This window comes from Trachypithecus francoisi, unplaced genomic scaffold, assembly GCF_009764315.1.
Source record: "Trachypithecus francoisi isolate TF-2019V2 unplaced genomic scaffold, Tfra_2.0 Lachesis_group20, whole genome shotgun sequence".
Taxonomy (NCBI): Eukaryota; Metazoa; Chordata; class Mammalia; order Primates; family Cercopithecidae; genus Trachypithecus; species Trachypithecus francoisi.
The window spans coordinates 70,268,875-70,283,470 of NW_022681466.1; the positions used below are offsets into that span (position 1 = coordinate 70,268,875).

Sequence of the window (14,596 nt, forward strand, 5' to 3'; positions counted from 1 at the left end):
GATCGAGACCCTCCTGGCTAACACGGTGAAACCCCGTCTCTACTAAAAATACAAAAAACTAGCCGGGCGAGGTGGTGGGCGCCTGTAGTCCCAGCTACTCGGGAGGCTGAGGCAGGAGAATGGCGTGAACCCAGGAGGTGGAGCTTGCAGTGAGCTGAGATCCAGCCAACGCACTCCAGCTTGGGCGACAGAGCGAGACTCCGTCTCAAAAAAAAAAAAAAAAAAAAAAAAAAAGAAGGGACTTCTGAATGTGAAGCTCCTTTCACATGAAGAAATGGGGATGCAATAAAAGAGAGGCTGGGGCTAGTCAATGAGGATGAAGGGGCCGTCCCCTGTGGCACATCTGGCCCCTGATGTGTGTTTCCCATGTGGAATGGCCTTCAGCTGTCAAGCTCCAGGTCCAGCAGGGCCCCTCTCCCTTGCTGAGCACTCAACCAATAGGGAGAAGAGGATGCTGGAGGCTAGAGATGAAGAGAAGGGCACAGAGGGGCAAGCACGGAGGAGAGTGCAAGCCAAGCAGACGGGTGTGCAGGAGAGGGCGTGCGTGTGTGGTGCCTCCGGGAGGGGGCCCGACAGGTGTGGAGGAGACGGTGTGCATGTGTGATGTCTCCAGAAGGGGCCAGACTGGGGGACGGTGGACCCTTCATCTGAGACACTTACAGATTTGACTGTTGCTCAAGATACTGAGTTTCATCTCAGCTAAATCAGCCCAGGCTTCTCTGACAGCACTGACTTGTGTGCTCACATGGCCACGCGGGAGCGGCTTGGCCTAAACGTCAGAAAGAGCAGAGCTTTGGTGAAACATCCCCACCTGTCTCTCTCCTGACAATTTCCTGCCTGACTCCAGTCTCTTGAGCATGAGGAGCTCTTAGATAGGGCAGGAACCTGTCAGGGGAAGTCCAAAATGATCTGGTTGAAATGAAACAGCCAAGAAAGCCCTTAGCATTCATTTTGCACTTGGGCTGAAAATTCTCCTTTTGGGAGTCTGGAGCAGGGGTGCTGGGAGAGGAGTGGAGAGTGGCAGCGAGGGGCCCCAGAAAGCTCTATGCTGTGAAAGTACTCCACTCTTCCCTCTGCTGATTCTAGACCAGACTTGGAAGAATGTCATGTATTCTGTTTTGTATCAGGACTTTAGTCAAATAAATGTAAGGCACCTGTCACTGGTCCCTGGGGTTGTCTGCTGCCCCAGAGATAACCTAAGGAGAGACTGTGGGACCTTCCTTCCCTCAGACAGTCTTGGTCCTCGACCTGCCCCGGGCCCTCACTTACCACCTGACATGCCCTGGTGCCCTCCACACCCTGTCATTCATTCTGACCCCCTTGCCTGGTAGCTTTGACACACTTCCCCTGTGCCCCTCAGCCAGCAAGCAACATCTCATCTCCATCTTCCCTTTCAGAAAATGCTGTTTTTCTTCTCTCCCTCTCACCCTGTAGGTTATTGCAGCTGACTGCAAAAGGGTCACAGTGCTGAAGTATTTTCTGGAAGCCCTTTGTGGACAAGAAGAGCCTCTGCTGGCATTCAAGGGTGGAAAGTATGTGTCAGTGGCACCCGTCCCAGACACCATGGGAAAGGAAATGGGAAGCCAAGAGGGAACACGACTGGAAGATGAGGTACTATGCAGGAAGAGCCCGCTGTGGCAGAGGGAAGGCCCCCTCCCCATTCTACCCGTGGCTTCAGCTTCTACTCCTGCTTATTTATGAGCACAGAGAGCAGTGTCTGTGTTAATATGACCAGCCACCTTCTTGAGAGTGTGCTCTCCTGGTGCCCCTTCCTGCCAGTCCACCCCGGTGCCTCCATCCCACTCCACTACGAGTTCCAGATGCTTCTTTTAATGCTGCATGGAGGAGAAGGGAGGAAAAGAAAGAAAGAAGAAGTTGAATAATGTGCAGCTCTCGAGGCTTAGGAAAGGGAGAGAGAGGAGGGGTCAGGATCAAGTTTATAGATGTGTGGAGCCCAGTGCAGCACAGGCCTGAACTCCAGCCTGCAGCACACGTACAGGAAGAGCTGACATTGCTGGCCCTGTGTGGAAAATCACCCCTCCCCCGGCCTCCCCTCCCTCCCTTGTTCCCTCCCTCCCTCCTGCACATCCTGATGTGATTAAGGAATTCTCCTCTTGTTTGTTTGCCCTTGGTTGTTCCTGTAGCCCTTGCTTCACTCCAGACTCGTGTGTGTGTGTGTGTGTGTGTGTGTGTGCGTGCACATGCATGAGCCTGTGTACCCGCCCCTGCAAAACTCCACTGGCAGTTGCCCTGCCCTATATATTGCTATTGCATGTATGTGTCTTTCTGGGGGTGATTGTTGATGTGGGTTTGTGTGTCAGTTTGAGTAAACACTGCTGCCAGCTTCCCTGCTGTCTGTGGGTTCTGAGTGGATGTGAGTGTGATGTTGTTGGAGCATGTATGCATTTAGTATCACTGCCAGCTGCCCTGCTGTGTGTCTGGGTGTGGGTAATTCTGTCTGGGTGTGTGTTCACACACACCTCACTTTTGCCTGAAGATTGACTCTTCTTTTTACCACATAGTGTTAAAGACAGGAGACTTAGGTGGGAAGGAACATGGGACTAAGGGAAGGGACGGAAGTGATTCTAGCCAGGGGCCAGGTCACCCATAGGCCAACACAGTCATTTGGCCCTCAGCAGTCTCAAGCGCCCGGTAGAGCAGGGCGGGGTACAGGGATGAAATCAGCAACAGGCCAAGGAAGCCAGATGTCAGCTGGAAGCTGTCGTTTGTGATCTGAAACAGTGATAGAGCAGCCACCTTTGGATCAGAGACTGGAGAGCAGCAGAGTCTTGGACGGGCTTCATTAGAATAACTGGAGAGCCCCACCCCACCCCTGGTGACATAGAACTCGGCTTCCAGGACAGAGGTGGTTCCAGGGATAAAGCTGAGCCTGGGATTCCAGACTCTCCAGATGAAACCTGGGCAGGGAATAATGGGAAAGAATGAGCTGTTAGCATGGGAGGGGACAGCAGGCTTGCTAAAGCTGGCAGGGTGTCCAGGCTTCAGGCAGGGCAGAGCAAGTGCCACCCAAGCCCTGGGCACTGTGTGGGGAAGCACAGGTGGGGCAGTGCCTCCATCAGCTATTTCACTCGCACTTTAAGGCTGAGGGCAGAGCCAGGTTGGCTCCCAGGCTTGCCCCAAGATGCCCTCTGGCCAGTGGAGCCTGCAGTCCCAAATACAGTGAGGCAAGTGGGGCCCAGAGAGGGCCACAGCATCGAAGCCAGAGAAGGCCTCTGCCCTCACAAGGAACAGATCACTTCTCTGGTCCCAGATCTTGGTAGTGCCACACTTTTTTTTTTCTCGTTCTAAGGCTTATTGACCAGACAAAGGTTGTGACCCACGCCAGGCTGCCCACTTCTTCCTTTTCCCACGAGTCTCCTGGGTTCCTTCATGTTAGTGGCCTCTGGGAAACTCTGCTTACCCTGGTCTGTGTAATTTCATAACCTTGCACTTCCTCGTTTACTGTGAGAGCTGAGCGAACCTCAGACGAGCCTCTCTGACCCTCTTTTGACCTCCGTCAAGCTCACTTCAAGCCCCGTGATAACCTTGTATATCCCTAGTCAGAGCAGGCAGAGACAGTGTTTCCCCGTAGGCTAGGCAGCCATTCTGTCCCACTCACTGCAGTCTGGGTTAACCCCATGAACAAGGAAGTGAATGTGCAGAGTTTTCCTCCTTTCCATGGTCTGGGCCTCTCTGGATGTGAGCCTTGTGGCACTATAGCATGCCTGTGTCAGATGAATGGTGACTGTGGACAACATCCCAGACCCCTGACATCTCTTAGGATAGTGACAGTTCTGGCCTCATCCTCAGATCTCATCTCTCCCTAAACTGCGAAACTGAATCACTTCAGCAGATTGGGAGAGGTAGGGAAAGATGTTTCTTCAGACATTGTTCTTTGTGAATAGAACACAGTTTAGTTGCTTCAGGGTGTTACCAAAACACCCCTAGATTCTGCTCCCAAGACAAAGTATATACCTCTGTCATCTACCCAGCCACCCACCTAAGTAATCCCTTTCAGTCAAGCTGGACAGTTAGAGGAGAGAGCAGCCTGTACTCAACAGGTCTAGGATGGCCTACAGCAGGTCTAACAATGCTGAGCCACTAAGGGCTGGATCTGAGCTTATGGTCTAGATTCAGGATGGCTTGGCTCAGTATTACTGGTAAGAGCATAAACTTTGGAATCAGATTCACTTGGACTTGAATCCCTGCTCTGCCTTTACTCGCTGTGTGACCCTGAGCAAGGTGTTGACTTCTAAACCTCAGTTTGTTCATTTATAAGATAGGGATGGTGATAGCACCTATCTTACCTCACAGGCTGTTGTGAGGATTAACTGAGTTAATACATGAAAAATGCTTGGCCCAGTACCTGGCCAATAATAAGCACTGAGTAAGTGATACCTGTTGTCATCATTATCATTATTATAATCCAGTTAGAAACAGGAACCTTCTACTAAATTATTCCCCGTGTACCCTTGCTAACCCTGTCCCTCAAGGGAAGCTATCTTGGGCAGCTGCATGTTCTCTGTTGACCAAGGCCAAAAGTAAGAAAGCAAGGAATGGAGCCTGGGACCACCCAGGGAGTGATGGCTGCTAAGAACTGAGGCTGCAAGTAGGGAGGTGCCATCCCTGGGGAATGCACCACCAGCCTGGCAGGAGGCTCCTTAAGCCAGCCAGCCACCTCCTACCCTGCCCAGGCCCTGAAGGGCAGCTGAGCAAGATCATGTTGTGTGAGTTGCTGTAAAGGGGTCCAGCAATCCTCACACCACCAGGCTGGAGTCTTAAAAAGAAACCAGGGCAAGGTCTGCTGAGCTGCAGCATCTGTCCCTGGTGCTGTCTGGGGCAAGGGAACTTCCACGCCTGATTCCCAGCTGTTGGCTAGAGTTGATTCCTATCAGATCATTAGCATGAATTAGATTTAAATTGGGTGGTTTAACTTTCTCTGTTGTTTCCCTCTTGAATCATTGGTGACTTCAGAATAAAACTAGGCCTAAAGTTTGACTTTGTGAGTGTGTACGAGGGAGAACACAGAGTGTGAGTACAAGCACGCAGGTGTACATGTGTGATTGCGGGTGACTTATGGTGTAACTCTCTGTGTACGAGGGAGAACACAGAGTGTGAGTACAAGCACGCAGGTGTACATGTGTGATTGCGAGTGACTTATGGTGTAACTCTCTGTGTACGAGGGAGAACACAGAGTGTGAGTACAAGCACGCATGTGTACATGTGTGATTGCGAGTGACTTATGGTGTAACTCTCTGTGTACGAGGGAGAACACAGAGTGTGAGTACAAGCACGCAGGTGTACATGTGTGATTGTGAGTGACTTATGGTGTAACTCTCTGTGTACGAGGGAGAACACAGAGTGTGAGTACAAGCACGCAGGTGTACATGTGTGATTGCAAGTGACTTATGGTGTAACTCTCTGAGGGAAGAGGCCCAGAGTATAAGAGAGAGCAGCTCCGGGGGAAGAGTGACAGCTTCTGTCTACCTCCCTTTGCCTGAGTAGAGGGAAGCACACACCAGGGGACCCTTTGCAAGGGATGGGCCCGGTCTGCATGGGTGAGGGACCACAAGGGCAATGTCGGGTTCAGTAAGTGCCATGGGTTCAGCTAACTGTCTCCTCTTTCTCCTGGTCGGCTCCACCACCCAAAGGAGGAGGATGTGGTGATCGAAGACTTGGAGGAAGACTCAGAGGCTGAAGGCAGCGGGGGCGAGGATGACATCAGGGAACTTCGGGCCAAGAAGCTGGCTCTGGCCAGGAAGATAGCTGAGCAGCAGCGTCGCCAGGAAAAGATCCAGGTGAAGTCGGCCTGGGGAGTGTGGTTCCCACGGTGGGGGTTGCTGTCCAGGGCATGAGAGGATGTGGGCAGAGAGCAGAGCTGAGCAGGACACTAAGGAAGAGTTGCAGTGTTCTCTCTAGCTCTACCCGTTTTTTACTCTACCAGTAAATTCTGGTAGCAAGTTTGCTGCCTAGAGTCTCCCTTGTCCTGGGCTCCAAGGCAGGGGTAGGGTCTTCTGAGAGCATCTGAGAAAAGCTGCTTCCCCAGTTGGAATCTACAAATGCACACCACACGTACATGATCTTTCACACAATTTGAGGGTTTCAGAGTCTCCCTGAGCCTTATCCAGATATTCCTGGAGAGGCTGTGGATTCTCAGTTCAGAACACCTATTCTCAGGGAGAGGATGTCATGGCCGTAGTCTGCTTACCTGGATTCCCACTGAAATGGAAGACCCCTTTGGACAAGATACTCCCTACACCCTCACAGAGAGAAACGCCTTAGTCTCCACAGAGGGACTTTGGCCTCTATCAGCCCTCTCACGGGCCTGCGTCTTCACCCCCAGCAAGCGTTTCCTCCTGACCTTCCTAGGTCTGTTCCCTTGTGCCATAAGCCCACTTCCCATCCTCTAGGGCTCGGGGCAGACAGGAAAGATGCAGTCCTGCTCCCCGTTTAAAGGCGAACCATGTGCACAGGGAAGCGTCAAGCCACCCACTCAGCCTTTCTAAGGACGCCCATTTCCAACCCTGTGCCAAAGGAGATGCATGTGATCAGGCAGACCTGGTGACAGTCTAGGCCCTGCCGCCTGAGTAGCTTGGTAACACGGGGCAAACTATTCAGCTTCTCAGAGCCTGTTTCCTCATCTGTAAAATGAAAGTGCTGGCCAGGCGCAGCGGCTCACTCTGGAATCCCAGCACTTTGGGAGGCCGAGGCAGGCAGATCATAAGGTCAGGAGATCGAGACCATCCTGGATAACACGGTGAAACCCCGTCTCTACTAAAAATACAAAAAATTAGCTGGGTGTGGTGGCGGGCACCTGTAATCCCAGCTACTCAGGAGGCCGAGGCAGGAGAATTGCTTGAACCCGGGAGGCAGAGGTTGCAGTGAGCCGAGATCGCGCCACTGAACTCCAACCTGGACGACAGAGCGAGACTCCATCTCAAAAAAAGAAAAAAAGTGCTAGTAGCACCTATCTCCCAGAGTCACTGTGAGGCCTACATGGGATAGTGTATGTAACACACTTAGCATAGCGCATGGCACTTAGTATGTGCTCCATAAAGGGCCACCTTTGTCTGATGTTTGTCTCATCACCCTGGCCAGGGAAGAGGAATGAATGCCCATCGAGATCCATCTGTCACCCGGGTTGGAGTCCAGGGGTGCGATCTCGGCTCACTCCAACCTCCACCTCCCAGGTTCAAGCGATTCTCTTGCCTCAGCCTCCAGAGTAGGTGGAATTACAGATGCCTGCCACCATGCCCAGCTAATTTTGTATTTTTAGTAGAGACAGGGTTTTGCCGTGTTTGCCAGGCCAGTCTTGAACTTCTGACCTCAAGTGATCCTCCCGCCTCTGCCTCCCAAAGTGCTGGGATTATAGGCATGAGCCATCACACTGGCCAAGATCCATCATTCTTTTGTTTTGTTTTGTTTTGAGATGAAGTCTTGCCTTGTTGCCCAGGCTGGAGTGCAGTGGCGTAATCTCAGCTCACTGCAACTTCCGCCTCCCGGGTTGAAATGATTCTCCTGCCTCAGCCTCCCAAGTAGCTGGGATTACAGGCGCCTGCCACCACGCCCAGCTAATTTTTGTATTTTTAGTAGAGACGGGGTTTCACCACGTTGGCCAGGCTGGTCTTGAACTCCTGACCTCAGGTGATCTGCCCGCCTTGGCCTCCCAAAGTGCTGGGATTACAAGTATGAGCCACTGCGCCCGGACTCCATCATTCTTTAGACAGATCCACGGCCCTGCTGCCATTGGAATCAGTGTGTAATACTGATCATCCATGTAATACCAGCATCATCCATTGTTGTGTGGCTGCCTCCCCAGCCCTGCTGTGGGTCTGCATGTAAACTTGTGTGTGACCCTCAAAACAGCTTCATCCTCATGCTTCTTTTTTTTCTTTCTTTCTTTCTTTCTTTTCTTTCTTTCTTTTTTTTTTTTTTTTTTTTGAGATGGAGTCTTCACTGTCACCAGGCTGGAGTGCAGTGTCATGATCTCGGCTCACTGCAACCCCTGCCTCCCAGGTTCAAGTGATTCTCCTGCTTCAGCCTCCCAAGTAATTGGGACTACAGGTGTGCACTACCACACCCAGCTAATTTTTTGTATTTTTTTGTAGAGACCAGGTTTCACCATGTTGGCCAGGATGGTCTTGATCTCTTGACTTCATGATCTGCCCGCCTTGTCCTCCCAAAGTGTCCTCATGTTTCTTTTCTTGCTCTTCCTCACCATCTGTTTTCCGAGAAGTTCTGTTTCTACCTTCATTTCTTGACTCTCAACCCAGCAGTTATGGAAACTGTTGTGTCAAAAATCACCAACATGGCCAGGCGCGGTGGCCCACGCCTATAATGCCAACATTTTGGGAGGCCATGGTGGGTGGATCATTTGAGGTCAGGAGTTCGAGACCAGCCTGGTCAACATGGTGAAACCCCATATCTACTAAAAATACAAAAGTTAGCCGGGTGTGGTGGCGGGTGCCTGTAGTCCCCACTACTTGGGAGACTGAGGCAGGAGAATCTTTTGAACCCAGGAGGCGGAGGTTGCAGTGAGCCAAGATTGCGCCACCACACTCCAGCCTGGGCAACAGAGCAAGACTCCATCTTAAAAAAAAGGGAAAATCGCCAATGACCTGTCTTTATCAAAACTCAGTCTGTGTCGTATTTGACCTCCCTAAAGCCACCTTCCTTCAGCTTCACTTTAGCATCAGTGAATGACCCCTTGTCTTCTCTCTGTTCACCAGACCACCCTCCTGGGCTTCCTCACCACCATTCTTTTTTTGGTCCCCACCATGCTTCCTTTTACTCCTTAGCCTCAGCAAGCTGAGTTAGTGTTCAGCAGACATGTATCCAGTGGCCGAGCGCGGTGGCTCACGCCTGTAATCCCAGCACTTTGGGAGGCCGAGGCCGGCAGATCACTTGAGGTCAGGAGTTCGAGACCAGCCTGGCCAACATGGTGAAACCCCGTCTCCACTAAAAATACAAAAATTAGCCGGGCATGGTGGCGGGTGCCTGTAATCCCAGCTACTCAGGAGGCTGAGGCAGGAGAATCGGTTGAACCTGGGAGGCGGAGGTTGCAGTGAGCCAAGATCGAGCCACTGTACTTTAGCCCTGGGCGAGACTCTGTCAAAAACAACAACAACAACAACAACAATGTATTTGGTGACAATAATAGTAGCAACTAGAGCATCATCTTAAATTCCACCCTGGCTTTTAATCCCTAGTATCTAATTTCATATTAAATACTATTTATTCACACATTTATTCCCTCCTTTCCTCTCTGTTTCCATTGCCACTACTACTATTCTAGGTCAAGTAGTTGCTTAGAGGGTAGCAATCAAGGCCCCTGTGTTGCACAGCCCCACAAGGCGCTGTTTCCCTTGTTTCTGTGAATGGCGCCTCCTGGAGTTTGTAGCACACAGTCTGCCCACCGGGCTTCTGTTCGCCGCGCTGCCTCCATCATTCTTTTCCTGAAAGAGCCACTCCCCTCCTCAGAAATCATCAGGCCTTTGCTTGGCTTGTAAAATAAAGTCTAATTCCCTATTATTGGCATTTAAGGCTTTTCGATCTGTTCCCAGTCTGTGTTCCAGCCTCTTCTCCCACTACCCCATCCCTCATGAACCCTTGGGCAAATTATCTAACTTTTCTGAGCCTGTTTCCTCATCTGTATGATGGAAGTAATGCCGGACACAGTGGGCACGTGCCTATGGTTCAGACTACTCAGGAGGCTGAGGCTGGATGATAGCTTGAGCCCGGGAGTACAAGGCTACAGTGTGCAGTGATCTTGCCTGTGAACAGCCACTGCAGCATGGCAAAACCCCACCTCTTAAAAACACTAAAAAGTGAAAGTGATAAAAGCACCAACATTAGAGCCGCCGTGAAGCCTCAGAATGAATCACAGTGTGTGTAAAATGCCTGTCCAGACACCAAGGCCCTCCTGCCTGGACAGTGACACTAACCTTCCTTTCCACTCCCTAGACATGCTCTGCCCTTTTCCACTCTTGGGTTTTTGTTCATGCTGTCCTTCAAAGCAAAGTGCCCTTTTTCTGCTCCATATATCTTGTTACCTGTCGAAATTCTATTCCTCCTTCAGTCCCCAGATGAAACTCCATTTCCCCAGTGAGGCCAGCCCTGGTCTCCCCCAGGAGGGATCCGTCTCCCTTGCTTAGTGCTCCTGTGACACTCATCAGACTTCATTTGTGGACCTGCAATCATGTCTCATGTTACAGTTATTTGTGGACTTGTTTCCCACATTGTACTGTGAACTCCTTGGAATCGGGAGGCATGTCTTCAGCTCAATTTAGCAAGTGGCATTGAGCATTTACTATGCTAGTGTCTGGGGGACACAGAACTAATCCCATTCCAGAGTGTAGTACAACGGTACAATGTGGTGGAGTCCTTGACAAGTGATTTGAAGTGTGAATGAGTGTCCATACAAAACGGAAGTCCAGGATGCCGAGGGAGCACATGCTGCCAGAATCCATCCCCTTCTGGAGCTCTGTGTTTAGCTTTTGCCTCTCCAGCGACCAACAGCACCTTCAGGATTGGAGGTCTCCTCCAACACTTGACTTCCAGTGCCCCTGGCGGGCCCTGTCCAGGCTGCCTGTTCTCCTGATGAGCTCCTTCTGAGGAGGCTGCTTAGGCCCAAGCCTGGAAGGCCTGCTGCGGGCCAGCTGGAGCTGGGGTTACTGTGGCCCCTTTAAGAACAGGCCCCACATGCACCAAGCTGGCGGCCCTGCCTCCTGTCAGCCTCCTTCCTCCAGCCTCACAGCCACAAGAGGATTTCTCAGCAGAGGAAAAATTCCCCCTTTCCCTTCCCCCCCCTTTAATGCCCGGGGCCCTTCACTTCCATAATTCTTCATTTTCCAGCCTTGAACGTAAGCCAGACACATCTGTCTGGCCATATGCGTGAACCCTGGAGTCTGTGCCGAGGTGGCTGTAAAACAGGGCCCGTGAAGGCTCTTCTGGGAGAGCACACACATGTGTGCCCTCAGGCCATTGGCTTCCTGCCCAGAACCACGGGGCTTCAGTGCTCCAAACCCATGCTAACCTTTTCTTATTTTTCCTCTTTTTGTTTAATTTAAGGGGGGAAAATCCAAGGAAAAGGTATAAATTGTCCTGGGAGTGGGGGAGAGGCTCCTAGCTGGAGAGGCCATTATTGTTGGCAGGTACCTGGGTCACACTAATACAATAAGGAAGAAAGGAGCATCGAGTGAATTAAGATTGGAGGGATGGGCTGTAAATTACACTGCTCTGAACTCCATCAGTCTCCAGGGTGTTAACCGAGAGGTGTAAGGCAAGTCCCCAGTTCCCAGCGCCTTTCACAGATGTAGCAAAACAGGAACCACACATGTTTGGGGAAGGGGATATGAAGATGGGGTTGAAAAAAATCTTCCTGGCCCCCAGGATAGCTATAAAGTCCAAGTGAGATCTAGGGCTGTAACCACACCCCCATTTCCCTGCTCTTACCTAGACCCCTGGGCCTAAGCTCTTCTGCAAGCATGGGGGAGGTGAGGCCTGGCCTCCCTCTGCAGCCTGTCCCTCCCTGCTTCCGGCGTTGCACAGAGGCTGGTGAGTGGGGCCGACTGGAGGTCAGAAAAGGGGTGTGGGGAGCTCTCAGAGCCTGTGCAGCTGGAGCTGCAGCACCCAGGCAGGCCCCTGGATGCTGGGGGCGCCAAGTCCGCCCACCCAGGGCTTTGAGGCCACACTCTCCAGCTCAGCCCACGCTCTGCCTTGTTGCCTGAGACAGCTCCTCCTGTTGGTGCTGCCCACCTTGCTGCTTTTCTCCTGAGTTCTTTTCGTTCCCATTGCCGTTCTTTGGAGTTGTTCAGAGACCAGGGCAGGGTACATGGTTTGGGAAGTGGGTCGGAAGTGTTTCATTCCTAAGCAAACCCCCAGGGCACAGCAGTCACTGAAAATGCTCCTCCAGGCACGAGGCGTGGCCTCTTGGCACCTCATGCTGGCGCTGGCCCTGTGAATCCCCCGCTTCCTCACTGCCTCTCTGAGGCTCTGCTGTGATTTGTGCTGCTGCCGGGCGGGGTCAGGTTTCCTGAGCAGTTGCAAACATCCCACCTGAAACATAACAGGCTCTTCCTCTGGCCACATCTATTGTTTCCCTCGGCATTATGGCCACAGTCTTGCTCTGTGGCCAGCAATGACATGTGTTCTGAAAATAGCTTCTCTCCCCTGTCCCTTTCCCGCCCACCCGCCCTCCTGAAGATGTAGTCCCTCCTTTGTGGTGGCCCCAGGAGTTCCACTCTAAATTTAGCTGCCGTCCATTCATACTGCCACCCAGCTAGGGGGGGCTGTTGTGGAACAGTGGGGTATGCACAGAGCCCCCCACACCTGTATGGAAGCTGGCGGAAGGCAGACACTCAGCCCTGGCTCCTGGCTGTCGGAGACAGGGTGGGAGCCAACACACCACCAGGCCAGGGGCACGTTCACGTCAAGGCAGGAAAGCACATCAGCCTGTAGAGCGGGCATCCGCCCTTCCCACCCACCCCGCTCCAGCCTCCCCAAAACCTGAGTGCTGGGCCTCCAGCTTGCTCCAGCAACATCCACTGGGGGCCTGTCTTCCCTCCGAGTGGCCAGGCCACTGTTTGAAATGCCCTCAGGCTCCTGCTTGGTGCAAGCTCAGAGGTGCCATGCTTAGCCCTGCCACTCCCTCTCATCCGTCAGGAAAGGGCCTACCCGCTTCTTTGGCCTTTTTAGATCAAGTTAGTTAAAATTCAATCAGATGATCTTTAAGTGCCCTTCAGCTCTGAGACTCAGTGACTGCGCCCACTGTCCCCTGAAGTCCTGTGATACAACAGGCGGTATGCGAAGTATGACGGTGGAAACCACCAGAAAAGCAGGCAGTTCTCCTTGAGCACTTTACAGTCTAGTTTGAAAATAAGATCAGTCCTCCTGAAACAGTAAGAAATAGCAAACAAATTGCCATAGTTATCATATTTTAAAAGAGTGCAAGAATATGTTAAGTTCTCCGGTACGTTTGGACGTCCAGAAAAGCGGCTCTAAGCAGCACTTGTTTTATTAGCAGTGTACCCCACACGAAGATGCTCTTCCTCCCGCTCCCAGGGGTGCTGCTGGTGGCTCTGCCTGCCTTCTCTAGCACACTCAATATCTGCCCCCTTTGGCTTCTGCTGGCCCAAGATGAACCGTCAGCCAGTTCTTATCTCACCCACTGTTCCTATTTTTATTTCCAATTTTTCATTTACATCCACATAGTGAAGATACATACATACAATACGTCTTTTAATAGAAATCAGGAGCCGGGCGTGGTGGCACACACCTGTAGTCCCAGCTACTCGGGAGGCCGAGGCGGGAGGATCCCTTGAACCTGGGAGTTTGAGGCTGCAGTGACCTGTGATCACACCACTGCACTCCAGCCTGGGTGACAGAGTTAGACTCTCTCTTTTTTTTTTTTTTTTTGAGATGGAGTTTCGCTCTTGTCGCCCAGCCTGGAGTGCAGTGGCATGGTCTCGGCTCACTGTAACCTCTGCCTCCCGGGTTCAAGCAATTCTCCTGCCTCAGCCTCCCGAGTAGCTGGGATTACAGGCGTGTGCCACCATCCCCGGCTGATTTTTGTAGTTTTAGTAGAGATGGAGTCTCACCATGTTGGTTAGGCTTGGATGAGACTCTGTCTCCCTTTTTTTTTTTTTTTTGAGACGGAGTCTTGCTTTGTTGCCCAGGCTGGAATGCATTGGCACCATGTCGGCTCACAGCAACCTCTGCTGCCTGGATTCAAGCATTTCTCCTGCCTCAACCTCCCGAGTGGCTGAGATTACAGGCGTGAGCCAAAACATCCAGCTAATTTTTGTATTTTTAGTAGAGACGGGGTTTCACGATGTTGGCCAGGCTGGTCTCGAACTCCTGACCTCGTGATCCACCCGCCTGGGCCTCCCAAAGTGCTGGGATTATAGGCGTGAGCCACCGTGCCTGGCCTGAGACTCATGTCTCTTTAAAAAAAAAAAAAAAATGCTGGGCACAGTGACTCACGCCTGTAATCCCAATACTTTGGGGGACTGAGGCAGCAGATCACTTGAGGTCAGGAGTTTGAGACCAGTGTGGCCAACATGGTGAAAACCCATCTCTACCAAAAATATAAAAATTAGCCGGGCGTGTTGGCTCACGCCTGTAATCCCAGCTACTCGGGAGGCTGAGGCAGGAGAATTGCTTGAACCTGGGAGGCAGAGATTTCAGTGAGCAGAGATCGTGCCACTGCACTCCAGCCTGGCATCAGAGCAAGACTCCATCTCAAAAAAAAAAAAAAACATCAGTAGTCCTCTACTCCACCCCTCCTCATCCCCCTCTGTTTCCTGGTGGTTTCCCCCAGATATTTATCCTCTGGATATGTAGAAAATGAAAAATAGAGTTGGGAAGGAAGAAAAGAAGCTGGCATTTGTTGAGTTACTACTAATATGTGTCAGGCACTTTGCTGGGTACTTTCCTATATCAGGTGAATGTGGAAATTTCCTGTGTTACAAACCTTCTAATTTCTGTTGAAGACATTGCTCTGGCCGGAGAGGCTCAGGGATGAATGATTCTTCACCCTGTGGAGGGAAGGAAGCAGCCACAGCCCCTATGGGAGCCCCTAAGCAGAAGGAAAACC

The 14,596-nt window shown here is 51.7% G+C and overlaps 1 protein-coding gene across 6 annotated transcripts in view; it reads left to right on the plus strand.

The window, feature by feature from the left end:
- The window catches only part of SMG6 (SMG6 nonsense mediated mRNA decay factor), a 255,711-nt gene that overhangs the window by 228,306 nt on the left and 12,809 nt on the right, over nt 1–14,596 (plus strand). For all 6 annotated transcript variants that reach the window (XM_033185117.1, XM_033185119.1, XM_033185120.1 and 3 more), the window contains 2 exons: nt 1,435–1,611; nt 5,652–5,798. In XM_033185117.1, coding sequence (XP_033041008.1) covers nt 1,435–1,611; nt 5,652–5,798 — 324 coding nt within the window. The remainder of the gene's footprint in view (nt 1–1,434; nt 1,612–5,651; nt 5,799–14,596) is intronic.